The sequence below is a fragment of the Bos indicus x Bos taurus genome, chromosome 5 (assembly GCF_003369695.1).
Source record: "Bos indicus x Bos taurus breed Angus x Brahman F1 hybrid chromosome 5, Bos_hybrid_MaternalHap_v2.0, whole genome shotgun sequence".
Classification (NCBI taxonomy): Eukaryota; Metazoa; Chordata; class Mammalia; order Artiodactyla; family Bovidae; genus Bos; species Bos indicus x Bos taurus.
In genome coordinates, this window is record NC_040080.1 from 63,930,740 (window position 1) to 63,951,086 (window position 20,347).

General features: G+C 39.6%; 1 protein-coding gene across 1 annotated transcript; it reads right to left on the bottom strand.

Annotated features, from left to right (window-relative positions):
• Positions 1 to 295: 295 nt before the first annotated feature.
• NEMP1 (nuclear envelope integral membrane protein 1) lies at positions 296 to 19,250 on the bottom strand. Its single transcript, XM_027542293.1, has 9 exons — positions 19,092 to 19,250; positions 11,246 to 11,370; positions 9,870 to 10,089; positions 8,462 to 8,534; positions 7,113 to 7,206; positions 6,519 to 6,633; positions 5,590 to 5,815; positions 4,630 to 4,803; positions 296 to 3,882 (listed from the first exon to the last, which is right to left on the bottom strand). Exons 1-9 carry the CDS (start codon positions 19,216 to 19,218, stop codon positions 3,699 to 3,701), a joined length of 1,338 nt encoding a protein of 445 aa, XP_027398094.1. The 5' UTR covers positions 19,219 to 19,250; the 3' UTR covers positions 296 to 3,698.
• Positions 19,251 to 20,347: the final 1,097 nt, after the last annotated feature.

Here is a 20,347-nt window from a genome sequence, read left to right on the forward strand (position 1 = left end):
AATAACTGTCTAGAATCTACCTCAACAGCAACTGAATCCATAAGCTATCAAGAGACACCACTGGATCACCAAAATTGCATAGGTTTCCCTAAAAAAATAATGATCAATTTCTTTTACATCAAAACATAAACAAAAAGTTTTAGGTGCACTTGCCTTGCACAATGGCTATTTTATGTTTATTACTTTGTTTCAGTGCCTATGTAACATGAAGGCATAATAAATCTGTCAAACTGTCCTCTCCTTGGTTCAGATAAAATTCTTGGCATTTCAATATAGGTTATTATCTCATATGTCATGTCAGACCTGAGTCCAAAGGAATACTAGGACATTTAATTTCCTTTCCTCCTACTTCAACTTTCACTACTCAATTCAGAGAAAACTTCTGAGTACATAGCTAGGAACCATTTTTACACAGGCATCCATCTGAGCCCATCTTTTTTTCTGGAACCACAAAAATATGAAAGGCAATTGCATAATCCATTCCCAAGCCTTTTACGGAAATCAGGCCCTGGGGAACTATCTAGCCTATTTGGGTGCTTTCCTTCATCAACTGTCTATCATACATGCAAAGTGGGGACTGGGTTGAAGGGAACACAAGTCAGTGAAGAAAAGGCTGGGCCCTAGAATGGACTTTATCAGCACAAAATCAGTACTCAAAAGTGTATCATCAGCAAAATTCTGCAACAGAATATAAAAGTCATGAATTTAGGGGGAGAAATAAACTAGTTTTGGGGCATGAAGTGGCTGATAGTATTTCTTATTAGAAGATATCAAAAGTGCTAAATTTTCCATATTTTCAGTCATTGGTTCCATTGGTCTCATGAAAGCAATCTGACTGGAAAAGTGAAGGGAAAGTGTTTTAAGCCAGTTGACTTGTACTCCCATTAATGGGAGGCATGCTCTATATAACTTGATCAGATCCATTAGAGGCCATAGATTTCTGATGCTGATGAGACCCTGACTCCAAGGGCCAATTTGCAGCTTGATATTTGTGGAGCAAGACGCTGACGTGGCGGCAGACGAGGGCTCTGACGTCCAGCTCACTCCAGTTATCCCTTCAATCCTTCCTGATGAGATCGGTCTGAGAGACAAGACTATGCTGAAGCTGCAATGTAACTGCCAGAGAAAATTAAATGAGGGCCTCCAGTACTGACTGAGCCAGCAGACTAAGTGGCCAAGCAGGAGACAAGAGCAGCTCCTAAAGGTGGACCGAATCAAGCAATCTCCGGGCACACAGAGGCTCAGAGGCATCTGGGGAAGAGCTGCACAGGAGGGCAGGGCAAGGGCACACGGCACACCAGCCGCACCGTCCTTCGCTGAGAGGAGCTCTCACGACAACGAGGCCTGTTGTCATTGGCACTGCCTACAGCTCAGTTCTCCAACTACCAGACAGGGAGTAATAAACCGAGTTTGATTTCACTCACCCCAAATTCAAACACAGTGAGAAAAACTCGTCTTGAGATGGAAGTGGTATATCACAAGGAGTTTACTAAACAGAAAAAGATGAGAATCTTTCTCTACTTCACAGTGCTTTCTCACTGAAATAAAGACAGGTGGCAGGAAGTATTAGCCTAGAAGCAAGTGACCATATCCCTAAGTGGCCATGTGGCGAAGGTACTGAAGTCTCAAGGGAACACTGAGACCACTTGTACAGCTGCATTATTTTTTCAAATCAGCTTATGCTTAAATATGCAAAGTTTCAATTTCTATAAATGAGGCAAAAAAAAAAAAGTAAAATTCAGAAGCCTTAATAGTTTTCTGCAGAGGGATATAATGCTACCATGTACATAACTACAAAGATAGAAAGGTTTCCTAATATAAAGCATTTTAACCCACATCATCTGTCCAAATACTGTATTTTCCACTTTCTTCTATAAGCCTATTTGCCAACTGAGGTAGTTGTAACTTTAGGACAGTTTAAAGCTGTGGGAAACACTGTCAGAAAAAAATCAACTGGCCACCTGGAGCGGAGTCTCAGAGCTGACATTCTGGAAGTCAGTAATGGAGCCCAGAGCCTTTCAAAATTATCTGTTAAATGGGTGGTCTGAAGGAGTCATTCATTGCAGATTTTTAACAAAAATCATCTGTCTTCTCCACGACATGGTAAGTCAGTCAGTTCAATACTATGCTCCTGCCATCAGTGTCTATCTTCCTGGCTTTTTACAGCTTTTTCCAAGGTGCAAGGGTGAAGATCACAAAGACAGAACCAAGTGAATGACAAGAGACTTGGGAATTTGCTCCCTCATAAATAGCATTGCTGGTTTATAAGGGTACTTTCCAGTGGCAAAAGAATGTGAAACCAATGCCACTGTAATAAAAGGCAGCAGGAACCTCTGGTCAGAAATGGAATTGCAAATAAGTACAAGAAGTTCATAGGAAAGCACACCTGATCCTGATGGCTGCGCAAGCACCCAGAGCACAAGGATGATCTGGAAGTCTGTCTCCTGGCAATGCGAATTGTGGCAGCCACACAGCTACAACATGTATGTTGTATCAAGAGCCTTCACAGATAGTTTCAGGGCTCACAAATGAGCCAGGCTTCCTGCAGGGAGAGGGACAGGTGGCAAGCAAAGACTATTAAGAATAGGTATTAATCGAATGGGTAGACAAAGGAAGGGGAAGGAAAAGGAGATAATTTCTTGATCCCACAACAATTCAAAGATGTGTGACCAGTGGACAGGAAAAATAAGAGAACCAGTAAAAAGCATTTAAATTCCCTAAATAAGATCACTTCTCCTAATTAGTGGGAATAATGATATAAATCAAAGAGAAGAAAATATAAGAAATAAAACAATCTGAAGTGTACATAATCAGAGATGAGAGAATAGACCCTTCTTGAAAGGGCAAAGGGGACAAAGAGGAATTGGAAGGGATGCCTAAAAGCCTATTTGGAATTGGAAGTTAAATACTGGGTTGGCCAAAAAATTTGTTTCCGTAAGGAGCTTACAGAAAATCCCGAACTTTTTGGCCAGTGCAATATAATAAAAACCCCAACAGACCTCATCTACAGAAGGGCCTGCAGGCATGTTCCTAAAGTAAGCAGGACTTTGAATATCATCGGTGTGAGAATTAATTCAAAGTTCAGCACAAGAGTTACTGGGGCTTTAATGGACAACCCATATTAATAAATGTGTGGGAGGCCTGTCGCTCTGGAGCACTTGCTAGTAATGGAACATAACTTTCACTTTTTTTTTAATGTGTTAATTTAAAAAAACAAGACAGGCAAATAATAATCCATTTTCCTCTTAGAACAGTTAAAACAAGGATTATGCTAAAGTTACGAAATGAAAGCAGAAGAGAGGCTCAGATTTGTGGATTTGTCTCTGAAGATGCTGCCATAGTCTGAAAGCATTAATTCACATGTAACAGTTATCACTTCCGAGTCTGAAATGCCACAATTGAACCAACTTCAAAGAGGAACTGGAATGCCCTGGGCTAGCTGTGGCAATCTAGTTTCTTCGGAAATATAAAAGCGGGCTGAGAACTGAACCAACAGGATGTACTGGGAAGCAGCCACTACGTTATCCACTCTGCTTCCTCGGGACCCCACAGAGACCATTTCCAGAGGGAGGTCTACTCAGGCCTCTAATTTCAGTGGAAGAATTTCTGCAGTTATCCCACCCGGCTTCAAAGATTTGAGAAGCAATTGCACACCAAACACACGCAACCTGGACCACTGAGGTACGAAGTCAATCCACCTAAGTCAGGAAGCTGTTCTGTTGTACGACAAGGGGGTACCGAGAATCTGAGTCCTCCTCCTCAGAGGATGTTTCTTCAGAGAGTTCGTCCTGGGCAATAATGCTCCCTAAGCCGTACTCCTGCTCATGAACAGAAACCTCATTGGGTGTGAGGTGGAAAGAACCTTCCACGAAGTCAGCAAACCTGGAAAAGAGAAGATAATACTCATTTACTCATTAGAAGCTGCCTTCCACCCTGTTTTCTTTCAAAATAAGAACAAATTGAAATCTTGATGTGCTCTCAGCTCAAATGATACTGAGCCTAGCTCCCAGCCTTATCCTTCCTCTGGCAGGTAAGTAGACCAAAGCAAGAAATGAGAAGAGGAGGAAAACTAGGGTCGTAGGCGGATATTCCCTACAACACCATTCTGCTTAACAAGCACTTTCAAGTTATGGAAGTCTGCTTACCCTTTTTAGTTATGGAAGTGCTAAAGTTCCTTCAGTTATCTGTAATCCTTGATAAGATTAAGGAGCATTGCACATTTATTTGTGTTTATGGCCCTATAAACTTTATGCCATCAAGATTCCAAACTGAAGTTTCATATATTCATTGGTATGACTGCTTCCAAATAAAAGGATCCCTCTCACCTCAAAAAATATATTAAACATTCAGAGAGCAACACAAAACTGTAAGAGGAGAAACTTAATATTGTACTAGAATCTTCTCATTTCAATGCTACAATCAAAGTTAGAGTAAATAGTTCCTTGAGGAATCAGAAAATGGCTACGGCTAAACATATGATATATGTAACCTTCCCTTGACTACTCCTAGAAGAACAAGAAAACAAAGCCACAAATACAAAATGATTATAGAAATATAGTCTCTATTAAAACTCTAGGGTCATGATTACCCTGACAGATGCCTGGTACTTCTGGCCAAGAGTTTGTTTACCTCTTTGGAGACTGAATTCGAGAAACAGTCTTCCAAGCTGAGCAGTCTGGACTGTTGCAGTATTCTCTAAGCTGCTCTAAAGCCTTTCGGGTCTCCACCTCTCCTTGTAGCCGGTATTCTTCTTCTGTCAGAAGACGGGGGGGGACAGTCTTTTCTGTTGCCTTACACATCTTTCTGTGCTCACGAAAATAACATCATGAATGATTAATCAGTAATCTTCGTCCATCGTTATCTCTTAACTCCCTTCAGTGGGTCAAGCATATAGCAGAGAGCCTAAATCATTAAGAGTCATCACTCCCACCTTTATTCCACAGATATCCTTAGTTATAATGGACGCCTGACACATTAGACCATTGACAAGTCAGAGTAGTCAATATTATTCACTAATGTGAATAAATTCACATTATAAGTGATAGACAAAATATTTATCTCCCAATAAATGGAAAACTACAAGAAAATGATGGCATAAGATTGTGGTGCATTAACCTGGATCTCCCCATGAACTGAAGGTATTACTTTGACTATCTGTACTAGAAAGAAAAACCTCAGAACCTATGACCATTCCATAGTCACCAGGCAAAAGTGACCACATGCTTGAATTACACCTTAAACTAAGACTAGGACTCCCAAAACAATCTGAAAGGCAGTGTGACATAATCCGAAACCAGGTGACTGAGGCATGTGGCATGAAAGTAATATACTTTGCACCACCTAGTGGTAACAGGAACACATGACACTTTACTAGATGTTTTTATTTTATATAAAATGATTAGAATTTATAAGTTCTTTAAAATGTTTACAGAGAATCTAAAAAGAAAGACTTGAAAGAAACACAAGTGAAACATAATACAATAAACTGACATTAACAAAGAGGCTCCCAGGTCAAAACCTGTTTCCTTTTGCTGCAACTGCATCCCACATTGCGTGCTTCAGTACAAAGTTACATTGCCTTTCAGTCACCTGTAGGTGATGTACAGCCAGTGAATAGGGTAGTCCAGGTTCTTAGTACACAGTGCAATGACGACAATGGCAAGGGCAATGTGTGGTATCTGGATACTGGAATACATGAAACACAGGCCCAGCAGCTGCAAGGTCCAGGTCAGCAGGTTGATACTTCGTTCATTCTCCAAAGGCCCATACTTGTAACAGACTGCAAAACTCATGAATCCAACTGCGAGCACATAGCCTATGAGGAGAGTTATCAGAAGACATTCTTTTTTCATCTACAATTGGTAAAAATATCCCATCTGGGGAGCAGCAGTAAATTCACTATATAGCACCTACTGAACCAGGAAAATGGATAAGATCTTTATTCAATTATTCATACTTCCTTCATTATTCATATATATTCATCTCTTTTAAGTTTCTATCATTTCTGTTGTCTCAAACTTATTTAATTCTCAAACGGGGAATTAAAGCTACATGTTGAACAACTCTAAAATAGTCTGTTTCAAAAACCTAATATATGAAAATCCAAATTAATTCCTTCTCAAAGGATAGATTAAGAGTTACTATCTTTACAACCAAAGGATTCTTTTCTTGTTTTACAGATAGTGTTCACTATAGAGTCCTTTACTTCTTAAGGTCCTCAAGTGAATTTAAAATACGATTATATTCAAAAGTCAATTTACAGCTTTTCAGAAAGATGTCTATGCATAAAGAGAGATGTACCTATAAACCCCAACAAATTAGTCTTCTCCCTAGCAGCATCATCTTAATTTAAGAAAAGGTGACAACTGTAGAGTTAGAAATAAAAACTATGATTTTTACAAGTTAATAAAATGGCATAGACTATTAAACTCCATAAGCAGGCAATATCTTTTCATGATCAAATTAACTAAAACAGCCTATAAACATATAAAAAGGAAAGCAAAACCAATAACACTTACTTAAAAGATACTGCCAGTAACACCTCCAGATCTCTTGTAAATTTTTAAAAACTAGTTGAATGAGGTACAGAGAAAAGGACCAGCCTCCTACCAGGATGATGTAAATGGGACTTTTCTAAAACAGAGTAGAAGTGAAAGCAAAAAGTTACAACAGGCTTTCCCTACATACAAGAAGCAAAATGGAACTGCAATTTAAAAAAAAAATTCAACCTACTAAAAATGCACAAAACATCTCTCTTAAAAATATGTACTTTACACTTAAAATTATACAGTGTGCAAAGAACACTGGGAAAATGAGATGCTAAATAACTTAAAAGCCTGGCTATATAATGTATATAATTAATAAACAGGAAAAACACTTTAACCACCCCACACACACACACTCTACACAGGATTTCAAATAAAAAGGGAGAGATTGTATGCCATCAGGCTCCAAGTTTCATCATGGAAAGTATCTTTCTGAAACAAGGAAAAAGTAGGACATTGATTTATCAGCCATCAATGCAAATTTTCAGTGCTGTAAGATTATCCAAGAAAACAATCCTTCATCTACCCAAGCTCATCCTGATTGCATGCGAGGATTCTGCCACTTACCTTGGGCATAAACTTGGATACTATAAAAATGATGATTAGTAAAGAGGCCACAATTCCCACACTCATCCCAGTAGAATAGTAGAAGATTTGACTTCTGCAGAGAGAAAATTCATTTCATTACTACATTTGTATTCTTCACACATGACACTGTTCAAACCAGACCACAATCCCAGCCAAAAGGTAGGAAAAAGGTACAAGATGAGAACAGGTATTTGCTCAACATTTGAGGTCAGAAAACTAAAGAGACCAGTACAGTGTAGTTGCTGCCAAATTATAAGGATTAGTACCAATGTCAGCCCCTCAAATACACCCCAACAATAAACCTCTGCTTAGTCTCCAGCTCCCATCCCCAGAACTGCTCCCCACCCAATTTTTAATGAGAATCTTTCTTCTGGGAACTGCACAGCTTCTCTGGGGAGAAGAAAGGGATAAGAGGACTGCCAAGTAGAAACTAATAACAAGAACTGAATTGCTTACCCCAAAGGGCATAGAACAGAGAGCTCCTACTCTTAGTCTAGGCTCTTTCTACCAAATATTCCTCCTTCATTTTGAATTTCTCTCAGGATCCCCAAAATAAGGAACAACTTCCAACAACCTCACTCCAGCTGAACTTCAATTGGTTAAGCTTTCATTCACTACTTCACAAATATTCTCCTTGTATACAAAGTTAATGTTGATTCTATCTCTGCTGAATGTTTGTTATCTGTGCACATGGGGGTTAGTCACTAGTCATATCCGACTCTTTACAACTCCATGAACTGTAGCCGGCCAGGCTCCTCTGTCCATGGAATTCTCCAAGTAAGAATACTGGAGTGGGTTGCCATGCCCTCCTTCAGGGGATCTTCCCGACCCAGGAATTGAACCCAGTCTCCTGCATTACAGGCAGCTTCTTTACCATCTGAGCTATCAGGGAGACTATGTGTTTCCTTTGTATTTGTACATGCCTGTTTCACCTATCTTAGCTAGTGGGTTTCTACAGGCAGGAAATGAGTTAAGTGATTGATCCTTGCTTCTTTACCTCTGAACAGCATGAAACTCATCCTGTAAAATGTAAAACACAACCCTGTAAAAATGAGGGCTAAATATGGCTAATGGTAGAAGGATGGTGATATATTGGCTAAATCCCATCATATTATGGGTAACCTAATAGGGGAATTTCATTATTGCCAATCTTATTAATACAAGAAAAAATAAAAATAATAACACACATTAAAGTATTTTGTAATGATTGAAGCAGATAATGACTTAGTCCATCCATAAAGGGAATGGCAGCACTTTAAGACTTCATGATAGAAGTCAAGCGGGTAGGTCTGAGCATCCTCCTTCCGCCCTCTAGCCTTAGAACCTACCTGCTCAGCAAGTCTCCACAAAAAAACAGCGTAAGTCCAAGGAGGAAAATGAGGAAGAGTTTGGGGTCAAATCCTGAAATAAATAAAATATTTATGCTTAACAAGGGAACCGAACAATTTAAAGCATTACAGAATAAAAGGCAATGTTGGCATCACTGGTCAGCTAATAAATGCAAACAGCCCACCTAAACAGCATTTTAACAGCATTCCACACAAAGCCTGGCACCCTTCCAAAAAGAAAGTATAATTAGGTCTCTGTCTATACTTCCCTGAAGAGTTTATTTTGTTTTGGCTACCTACACTAAGGCTAAAGGAAGCTAAGCTCTGCTTTGGTTGGAGCCATAGTACCATCAGCACTTCATGCAACTGCCCACAAGGGGTCTCCACCACCCTGGTTTTCAAGCCTTAAGTCACACAGGCTCGGATTAGCCCAGAACTCTGGGTCAGGGTCCTCTGTTGTTCTCTAAGGGGCTGCTTTTCTTGACCACCACCACCACCTACTTCTTTTGACGATATCTGAGCACTGTGTTGGAAAAGCCTACACTCAATCTGATTGCCCAGGACCAGGGAGCCCAAGCACAAGTCCCTTACTGGTGTACCAGTCACTCCCACAGCTTTCCCATTCAAGAGCTGAGTCTAGGGGAGGTCCACAGACAGGAGTAAGAGGGATCAGTAAATGCAAAGGGAACACCAAAAAAAGAGGCTGATCCTGTTCAACGAAAGAACTATGGAACTCTAGGACAGTTAAAAGCGCACAACAAATTTTGTAGCAAAACCCAGGAACACTTCTACTGCTCACAACATTATTCTCCTGGGAGAGCAGTTACCAAGAAAAGACCAAAAGTCAGAGAATTCAACAGGATAATGATCTGCCTCTTCTGTGAAACTTTCTCAGACACATCCAGAGAAGGGAAAACTCCCAGTTATACTGAATAAGCCTGAAACTGCAGTGATCTTCATATTTATGGTTCCACATATATTCTTTTGTTTGTGAGGTATTCAGGTCTATTTTATTTTCAGTTTGATTTAACCATTCATGTCTTTAAATGTAGGCTGAAATATACAGGCCTACAGTTAAAGAGCCCAAAAGACAGGAATACATCTATCCAACTCTGAAGAATTCTAGGTATATCAGCTCAGAGCCACTGGAAGTATTAGGAATTCAAGCCTTCACAATCCAAGTAAGGAAGTACTCAGAATGAAAGACATGGTGAAGTCTCAAATCTAGGCCTAAAGGCTTTTATGAGGGGTGGAGTCTCTCTGCAATGTTCGGAGCAGTGGTATATTCAGGTTATAATCAGAACCAAAATGGAGCTGTCTTGGACTGACTTCTCTCACTAATTATACCCTCCAAAGCTCAGTCTCTTCTCACCATAGAATCCATCAGAAAAACAGAGGTAAAACTTACTCCGAGTCACAATGACACTGTACTTGGTATCTTCCTCTAAAATCTCAACTTTGAGGCAGGTTTTTGTGCTGTATAGACCCACATTAATATAGGTGTCATTCAATTTCTCTTTTAAAAAGGAGGAAAAAAAGTTCCAGATACTAAACTGCTCTAGCTCCTTCAGTTTATCTTCATTCTCCACCTGGGTGACTCGTACCAGTTTGGAACTATTTACCCGGATCTGTAACATGAGCAAAATCAGGATGAGAAAGAAGGAAGTAGGAATTTAAACTTTTTCCAAATACAAAAAAAAAAAACAAAAAAAAACAAAACCCTTTAGAATAAATAGCTAAATCACTAATGGCACTGGCTTTTCACAGGCTTATGAGAAATATGGAGATAAAAGCAGCTAAAAGATAATTAGGCAAATAGCACTGCACATGGCTCAGAGGCAACTGTTAGAATGTCTTATTGTTAACATGATCTGAATCTATTAGGCTAGAGCATAGGGGTAAAAAAAAAAAAAGACTTCTAAGTTGAAAGAGTTACCAATACAGCTATTTATGAAAGATCATACAAAGCAAGGGTCCAGAATATAAAGAAAACTGCCAGGCGTAAACAGCACCAAAAATGTTTCCCATAATGACAGGCTGAGTTCAACCCTTTGTCACAAATTACGGACTATGGGTAAATGTTGGTTATAATGTGCCCCAGATGGAATATGATCTTTATATCAGACAATGAAAAAAGAGAATTTTTTGAAAAAGCCCACCCTTGTGTTTTTTGATGTGAACAAATGCTCTGATCAGTGACTATGCTTATAGCAGCAGAAACATTTCCAAAGGACTCATTTTGTTTAATCAGTACAGCCAGACGCTCTTGCTTGCCAGGTGGCTCAACAGTGTTATGAAATAAAAGAGACCAAAGTCATTCTATCAAGGGGAAACCAGTTCAGGGCATTTATGCAACATCTTGTGCAGAATCAAAACACAATAGGAGTAGCAAGGCAGAGTGTACATCCTGACACGCATGCAACAGTTTCCATCCCAAAGAAGGCATGAGGCCTTTAAAAAGAAAGAGGGGTGTGTGTGTGTAAAAGGAGCCCGGGAAGAGAAGAAAATAGTCTCTTGGGGAAAAGGAGGAAGGAAGTTTACCTCAGGGTCAAGTATTGTGGGCCACTTAAAGGAACAGAGAGAGGAACACAAAGTAGGGATAAACGCTTTACTGATGAGAACACTGATGAGATTAAGAATAACTGCAATCTTATCAAGGTTGTTAATTTTATATATTTTTATATATATATATATTTTAATTGTGAAAAGTGAATTAAGTGTCAAAGTACTCACTAATCAAATATTCACAAAATCTGCCACTCCCCAGAGCCTCGAAATCATTACCTGTATCCGTGTCCATATATCATGCCACTTTGGGATAAGCACATTTTTGTAACAGGATTGTCGACTGGTATTCATAAAAAGAATTTCGGATTCCCGAAGCGTGACCACGTTTAAATCAATTCCGGCTTTATGCAAAGAAAAAAAATAACAATTAAAGAAAATAACAATTAAATATAACAAAACAAACTAATAACCATAACTCATTTCATGAATAGAATTAAACTGACTACTTTCTAAAAGTTTTTAAACTTTCTAAAGTTTAAAAAAATTAAACTGACTACTTTCTAAAAGCTGGGTTAAAATATCAGAGACTGACACAAAGAAGAAAACTAAGATGGGAGAAGGAGTAAGGCAGAGTCTTGTTTTTGTCAAATGTAATTTTAAAAAATATTATAAATAGTCACTAATCCAGGATGAGTAGTAATAAAATCCACTATTATGTGTGTATTAAGACAGACAATATGTGTTTCATTTAACCCTCCCAACAATGCTATCAGGTAGGCACTCTCATAATATTCATTTTTATAAATGAGGAAACTGATATTTAGGAACAATTAAGTACTTAGTCCAAAGCCACAGAGCTAATAAATTGCTTAAGTGAGATTCATACCAGGTCCTGTTTTCCTTATAAAGGCATAGCTAACGTAACCCATCCAGTGATTTCCTCTATTCCTTTCCTGAGTAGGATGAACAAAATTAGCAACATCTTTTGTATTTGAAGTACTTTAAACAGATACTAAAAGACTGCTAAGTTTCTTTTTCCTAGCTGTTTTTGTTTCAAGTTTTAAAAGCAACCAATTAACATATGCAGTCCCTTAGATTTTACCAAAACAGAAGAGGTACCCTCAGGAGTTTATATTCAAACTCAGGTAAGTTAAGGTTAACAGGTGACCACTCTCAGAATCTTCCCACCTCAGTCTGCACACGGAGAAGGAAATGGCACCCCACTCCAGTACTTTTGCCTAGAAAATCCCATGGACAGAGGAGCCTGGTAGGCTGCAGTCCATGGGGTCGCTAAAGTCGGACACGACTGAGCAACTTCCCTTTCACTTTTCACTTTCATGCACTGGAGAAGGAAATGGCAACCCACACCAGTGTTCTTGCCTGGAGAATCCCATGGATGGGAGGCCTGGTGGGCTGCTGTCTATGGGGTCGCACAGAGTCGGACACGACTAAAGCGACACAGCAGCAGCAGCAGCAGCAGCAGTCTGCACAAGCTACCTTTTTTACCACAGAACATTTCAGTATCTTCCTTGTACCATATTGTATATATCAACTCATTAAATGCTACTCTAAGTGGAAATGTAGTTATCACTTTGGTTCTTAGTGTAAAGGGGGAAAGATCTAAATAAACTGACAAAACACCCCAAAACAAAAACCTCCACCAAAACTTAGAAAACCAAAGTTATACAAGCACAAAGGCAATGACACAATTTTAGAGTGAAGCTGACTAATTTTAGGAAATCCAAGCAGTCCATCCTAAAGGAGATCAGTCCTGGGTGTTCATTGGAAGCACTGATGCTGAAGCTGAAACTCCAATACTTTGGCCACCTCAAAGTATTGGAGAGTTGACTCATCGGAAAAGACCCTGATGCTGGGAGGGATTGGGGGCAGCAGGAGAAGGGGATGACAGAGGATAAGATGGCTGGATGATATCACCGATTCGATGGACATGAGTTTGGGTAAACTCCAGGAGTTGGTGATGGACACACAGGCCTGGCGTGCTGCGATTCATGGGGTCGCAAAGAGTCGGACACGACTGAGCGACTGAACTGAACTGTTAAATTCAGTCCTAAACCTAAACATTAAGAGCAAAAACTACAAAATACTTAGAAGGAAAAAAACAAGTGTGTAAATCTTTGTGACCTTGGATTAGACAATGGCTTCAAAAAATTTAAAAACTTTGTTTCAAAGGCCCCTATCAAGAAAATGAAAAGACAACCCACAAAGTGGGAGAAAATATTTGTAAGTCATTTATCTGATAAGGGTCTAGTATCCAGAATATATAAAGAACTACTATAACTCAACAAAAAGAAAAGAAAAAAAAATTTTTAGATTACATAAAGGATTTGAATAGACATTTCTTGAAAGAAAATATACAAATGGCCAATAAGCATAATGAAAAAAGGCTCAACATCATTAATCACTATGGAAATGCAAGTCAAAATCACAATAAAATGCCGCTTCACACTCAGTAGGATGGCTAAACCAAAGAAAAAAGGAGGACAATAACCACAGTTGGCAAGGATGTGGAGAAACTGTAACCCTCACACATTGCTGGTGGGAATAAAAAATGCTGTCTTTCTGGAAAACAGCTTGGCAGTTCCTCAAAAACAAAAACAGTTATTAGACACAGCAATTCCGCTCCTTTGTATACACCCGAGAACTGAAAACATGTTCACACAGAAACCTGTACACAAAACTTCACTGCAGCTATATCCATAACCAAAATGTGGTAACACCCTAAATCTCATCAGCTGATCAATGGATAAGCAAAAAGTGGTATTATCAATATGATGGAATATTATCCAGCCACAAAAAAAAGTACTGATATATACTACATGAACCTTTAAAACATTATGCTGAATGAAAGCCAGTCAAACAAAAGGCCACATATTAAATGATTCTATTTATGTAAATATCCACAATAAGCAAAGCAGATTAGTAGTTGCCAGGGGCTGGGAGGAGAAGGGAATGGGGAATGACTCCTCAGGGGTATCCAGTCTCATTTTGGAATAATGAAGATATTCTGGAATTAGTGGTGATGGCTGCTCATTATGAGTACAGCTGACCCTTGACCAACAGATGTGTAGGGATGCCGCCTCTCTGCTCAGTCAAAAACCAGCCCTCTGTACCCACAGTTCCGCATCTGTGGATTCAACCAACCAAAGACCAGGAAGTGTAATATGTATATACTGAAACTAAAAATCCATGTGTAAGTGGACTCATGCAATTCAAATCTGAGTTGTTCAAGGGTCAACTGCATACCAAAAACCAATGAAAGGGTGGATTTTATGGTATGCGAATTGTATCTCAATATTTTAAAATTCAGTTGATTTTGTAGGGGGAAGGAAAAGTTTTCCTTCACCCTCTTAAGAGCCTGGCCAGGCCTGAAAATTAAACTGACAAAGACATATTAACAGGAGAAAAGCATACATACTTATTTAATGTTTTATGCGACTTCCCTTGTGGCGTAGCTGGTAAAGAATCTGCCTACAATGCGGGAGACCTGGGTTCAATCCCTGGGTTGGGAAGATCCCCTGGAGAAGAGAAAGGCTACTCACCCCAGTATTCTGGCCTGGAGAGTTCCATGGACTCTACAGTCCATGGGTTCGCAAAGAGTCGGACATGACTGAGTGACTTTCACTTCACATGTGACATGAAAGCCTCTAGGGAAACAAAGACCCGAAGAAACAGACCTACATACTCTTATGCTAGGTTTGATGAAGAGTGCATCATCAAAGAGGAATAAGATGGGTTGGGTATGAGGTAACTATAGTAAAGTGGGGGAAACTGAGCAAGGCCTACTTATTAGGATTCTTCTTTGTATCCCTTTGTCTTCAAAGCTAAGGATGTTCCTTTCCTTCAGGTAAGGGAGGGCACCTCTCACATGAGGATTTTATGGCCTATTTCAAGGAAAAATGGCAAAGTGGGGAAGGTCAGAGTGACTTTTCAGCTTCTGTTGTTTTCTCAGACTCCTTCAGCTTCAAATATTCAGTATGCCAAGGTGCCATATTTTGGGGTAGAATATCCTGAACCCCATCTATAAACTTCTTACTAGTGTTCAATAGTAGTTTGGATTTCCTCCAAGCCTATTTTTCACAAAGTGAAACCTTTCCAAAATTCTACTGACATTTGTTTCACTAGCAAATCCACAAATATACTGAAAGAACACCCACTCATAAATTTGAATCAAAAGTTTATTTTCTTCTGGAGACTGTAAGAAAGTAAAATTTGTGAAACTTAAAACTATTGTGGTTACAAATAAATTTTTAAAAACCCAAGAGTTTATTAACTTTATTAACTCCTCTCCTACAGCAAGTAATGTAACACAACTCATCTTTAAACCCATTTTCAAGAAAGTGTGTGTGTTAGTCGGTCAGTTGTGTCAGACTCTTTGTGACTCCATGGACTGTAGCCCACCAGGCTCCTCTGTCCATGGAATTCTCCAGGTAAGAATACTGGTTGCCAGTTCCTTCTCCATGGGATCTTCCCAACCCAGGGAGAGTATTCTGTACTGCAGGTAAACTCTTTACCATCTGAGCCACCAGGGAAACAGTAAGATACAAATAATATGTCAATAGCATAGGCCATTTGAAAAACTTAATGCCAGGAAAAGGAATTAGTATTTTTAAGACAATTTTAAAATTCTTCAGGGGCTTCCCTGGTGGCTCAATGGTAAAGAATCCACCTGCCAATGCAGAAGACATGGGTTCAACCCCTGATCCCAGAAGATCCCACATGAAGAGAAGCAACTAAGCCCATGTGACATAACTACTAAGCCCAGTGTCTAGAGCCCATGCTCTGCAACAAGAGCAGCCACGCAATGAGAAGCCCACACTACAGCTAGAGAGAGTAGCCCCCATTTGCCATAACTAGGAAAGATACCCTCACAGCAACAAAGACCCAGTGCAGCCAAAAATAAATAAAAAGATAAAACTAAATACATAAATTCAATGTCATTTTCCTAAAGAAATAAAACATTTTTATAAGAGGCAGCACTTTGGGAGGAATTCCCTGGCAGTCCAGTGGTTAGGACTCTAAGCTTCCACAGCAGGGGACATGGGCTCGATCTCTGGTCAGGGAACTAAGATCTCCAATGCCACAAGGTAGTCAAAAAATAAATTTAAAAATGCCTTTTAAGCCCAAAGATCGAATTCTTCTTGGAATTTAGTGGATCACAACTTGCTTGCTTGTATTTACCCATGAACTAGCTACTCAAAAGTTAGAAACTTCTTATTTACTTATATTCATCAACTTTTCAATCAACAGCACTGATCTTTTAACATCTTACTGGTAGAAGGTAATGAAAATGATTCATAGTATTTGAGGACCAGAAAAGACCTAAAAAAGTCATGAAAAACCACCTCCTCTAATTCTTAAATAGCCTCTAATCATTTATGTCAAGAGGTAATCCAGTTCATACTTAAAAGCATTTTAAAATTCTCTTTAAAAACTAGCATCATTAAGTTAGTGGGCTTAGCAATAGATTATTCAATGGGATGCTGGGACAATTGACAGTTATCTGGAAGACAAAATTCATCTAGTTACTCACCTCACACCAAATGCTAACATTAATCATTGGTTAAAAAGTAAAATGAAAAATAATTAAATTGTACTACAAAATATACACATATAAAAACTCAATTCTGGAAGGCTCTTTAAGTATAAAAGCAATGGAAATAAATCTAAAGAATAAAATCAAGAAACTTCCCTGGCAGTCCAGTGGTTAGACTCCATGCTTCCAATACAAGAAGGTGTGGGTGTGCTCCCTAGTTGGGGAACTAAAATGCCTAGGACTCCCTGGCGGTCCAGTGGTTAGAACTCCACACTTTAACTGCCAGAGCCTGGGTTCAATCCCTGGTCAGGAAACTAAGATCACACATGGTTCTGTTTAACCAAATAAAAATTTAAAAAAGAATAAAATCTAGCAACCACATAAAAATATAACTCTTCTATTTAAAAAGATCTAAATAAAAAAGATAAAAAGGGACAAACATTAAAGTTTTGTAATAAATAATTATAAAATATATATCCTTAATATGTTAAAAAGGTTCATCAATTGATTTTAAAAGTACACAAAAACCCCAATAAATAGTAATCACAATAAACAGACCAAGAGCAAAGGACACACACTCTAAAAAATATAAGTCTAAACAGATAATTAAATAACTAATGAGCACTTGAAAGATGCTACTTCACAATTAATGCAAGAAATTCAAAATAAATAAGATACCACTTTCAATCTACCAAATTAGCAAAGGTGTTTTAGTCTGGAATATCCAGTGCTGGCAAGGATACGGGTCACAAACAAATAGAGCTGATAGTAGTATAAACTGGCACATATTTTCAGAAGAATATTTTAGCAAGATGTTTCAAGGGTCTTAAACATATTTTAGCCATTTTTAAGAATCTATTCTTAAAAACAAAAAAATTTGTCCATAGCATAAAAGTAGAATAACTTTAATGAAGACTTTTAAATGACAAAGGAAAACGCTTATGCTACAAAACCAAATAAGAAAACTACCTCTGGTAACAACTGGTGGCCTCCAAGGAAGAGAACTGGACTGCTGACAGTTAATGTATTGTAAATTCAAACAAAATTTTTTAAATTAAAAGCACATAGAAACAGACCAGAAGAAAGAGTGCTTTAACGGACTGACTCTGACAAAATAAAGTGAATGTTTTTTCTACTTCTTTATGCTTAATTGTTCTTGTCAACTAATCTAAAATAAATTAAAATGATTTTTATAATCGAATTCAACAACCTTCAGTGAGAAAGAACTCTTGTCTTTTGAAGTACTCCATTTTCTCTTTAGGTACCTCTCACTTTAGAAAGCTGTTACATGACTGTCTTTTGTAGCTACCACCTACATCATCCACTAGGCCACGAAAAACAAGTATTCCCTGAGTTTACCCTTCTCCAAGCCAAAAAGTCCCCATTCATCTTATTAAAGAAAGCTTGAGACTACTAACTGAGCACTAAGGAGGAGCATTTTGGAATAAATACTTTCATCTCCACAATACACAAACTTCTACGGTTAAACATCTGGTCAAAGGTCATTCCGATCATACGCAGTCCTTCAAATGATACTCTGGGCCCTGACTCTGGAAAAAGTGTCTACTTGGATACCTATATCCCTCTCCCTTAAAAAAAAAAAAAAAGTTTCAGACGGTCGCTGCACTTTGAAACTAGTTCTGTGTATCCTTAAGGTTGAGAGATAATCTTAAAGCTGTAGCTCAGGATAATCAAGAAGAAAGAGGCAGCAAACGATGGGAGAGGAGAGAAAGCGTATGTGTTTACAAGATATGGTTATCCTTAACCCCAAGAGTCTCAACTTCCTCCAGTGGAAGCTTCCAAACTTATCTTTCTGTCGTGCAATTAACAAGGTTCGAAGGAGGTTTTTTTTTTACAAACACACCCTAGGTTTTCTGAAATAAAGCGGAAAAGGAAAATAATTTCATCCCAGTCCAAAGCCAACTAAGCAGCAGCAGTCATCAAGAAAGTTCGCTTGAGGATGAATAAATTTACAAAAGAAAATTACTAGACATTAACTAACGTTTCTCTCTTTTCGGAAACTGGAATTTAACTGCTCCACATCGGTCCCATAAGGCCGGTAGGGGCCAGGATCTTACAAGTCCGCAAGTTATTGATAAGAGATCATTACATTTCAGTGAACTACAATCATCTGTTCAGCCATTGTTCCCTGAGTCCTGACAGCATATGCTCAGGTGTTGCTAATTTTCTGAATGAACAGGATGCTCCCTTTCCAATGGCAGTGCTCTCTGTCCATTCGGTCCTCGGGTCACCTTCCTTTTAAGAAAGAAATCGAGGAAGCCAGTGAAGCAAGACGGAGCCCCCAGGACCGCTTTTCACCCAGTGCAGGCCTCTATGTCTCCGCCAAAAGGGCTCCAGGCTCCTCCCGATTCTGGATAGTTCCCGCAAGCCGCCCCCAGGGCCTCTGGCCCCTCAAGGCAGGCGCCCAATTCGTCTAGGATGTAGCTCCTTTCTCCGCACCACGCCCGCGCCCCTCAGCAGAATAACGGCCCACGCCCTGGGGACACTCCACCTTTCTAAACATAAACCCTCGGCACCCGCCCCCTTGGCAGCTGCTGCTCGCGGTACCTGAGCCGCAGACAAAGCAGCCGAAGAGGACCAGAAGCAGCCGCACTGCCCCACAACCCCCGGCCCCCCAACTCCAGGGCCCGGCACCAACTGCCGGCAATACCGCCACTTTCATTCCTCCCGCCATGGTCTCCTCAAGCCTCCTCCTCCTCACGTGCCTCTCCCCAGCAACTAACCCGGAACAGGCAGGACCAGCAGCCTATCCGCTACAAAGCCCGCCCCCTATCACCCAATCGGATGGGCGGTGCTTCGAGCACACAGTCCTTTTTGCACCCTATAGTCCCGCCTCTTAGCAACTGATGCGGGAGGGCGGAAAATGGTATCTTTCAGCCTATAAGAAAACATGTTCTCACCGTAGCAATGGCGACAGGAAGATCCCGCCCCTTAACAACATGCTTCCGTCTCCACTTTATTTACAACTGGACCGATTGATGGTAAGCTTAACCAATAGAAAATCAGAATGGGCGAGACAGTCTTGACCAAACTTGTTATTTCCATCGAAACTCTCTCAGATTCCTTCTGTTTTCTTTCTTTGCTGTTCACCATTATCTTTCCGTTGTGGGAAACTTAAAACGACTGTCTTCCAAAGTCTTAAATGATTTAAAACGGAAGCTATACAAAAAATTCTGTTAACAGTTTTATAAGGAATAAACATTAACGTTTAAAAATGTAGTCGTAGGGTAGGATTTTTTTGGGGGGGGGGTGGCAGGGAGCTAAATCCATGCGAAGATTAAGAGAATCTTTTTTATTCCTCCCAACATCCTGGAAGATAAATAGCTTCATTTATAAAGAAGCCAAAATTAAGACAGAAAAAGGAACCTGCCCAAGATTTCAGTTTCTTGGGCTGGGCTGTGGTTCCAACCCAGGTCTTACCCCAAAGCATGAGTTCTTTCTATGCACCAGGTGCTTCCAATTAAATGACTCACACGGTGAAAGCCTAGCAAAGGGCCTAGCACGTAAGAAGTGTTCAGTAAATGTTAGTCGAAATTGAAGCATTTTATTTTTTAGAGGATCTGGTAGTTCCGTTCAGCCGCTCAATCGTGTCCGACTCTTTGTGACCTCATGGACTGCAACACCCCAGGCTTCCCATCACCAACTCCTGGAGCTGGCTCAAACTCATGTCCATTGAATCGATGATGCCGTCCAACCATCTCCTGCCTTCAATCTTTCCCATCATCAGGTGGCCAAAGTATTGGAGCTTCAGCTTCAGCATCAGTCCTTCCAGTGAATATGTAGGACTGATTTCTTTTAGGACT

Bases quoted from the DNA above. Each gene is read 5' to 3' on its own strand.
- NEMP1 (XM_027542293.1), bottom strand. From the start codon at position 19,218: ATGGCGGGAGGAATGAAAGTGGCGGTATTGCCGGCAGTTGGTGCCGGG. The intron at 8,535-9,869 runs GTAAGTTTTACC...TATTTATTTCAG, and splicing joins CAGTGTCATTGTGACTCGGA to GATTTGACCCCAAACTCTTC. The intron at 3,883-4,629 runs GTAAACAAACTC...TCTCTTTTCCAG, and splicing joins CGAATTCAGTCTCCAAAGAG to GTTTGCTGACTTCGTGGAAG.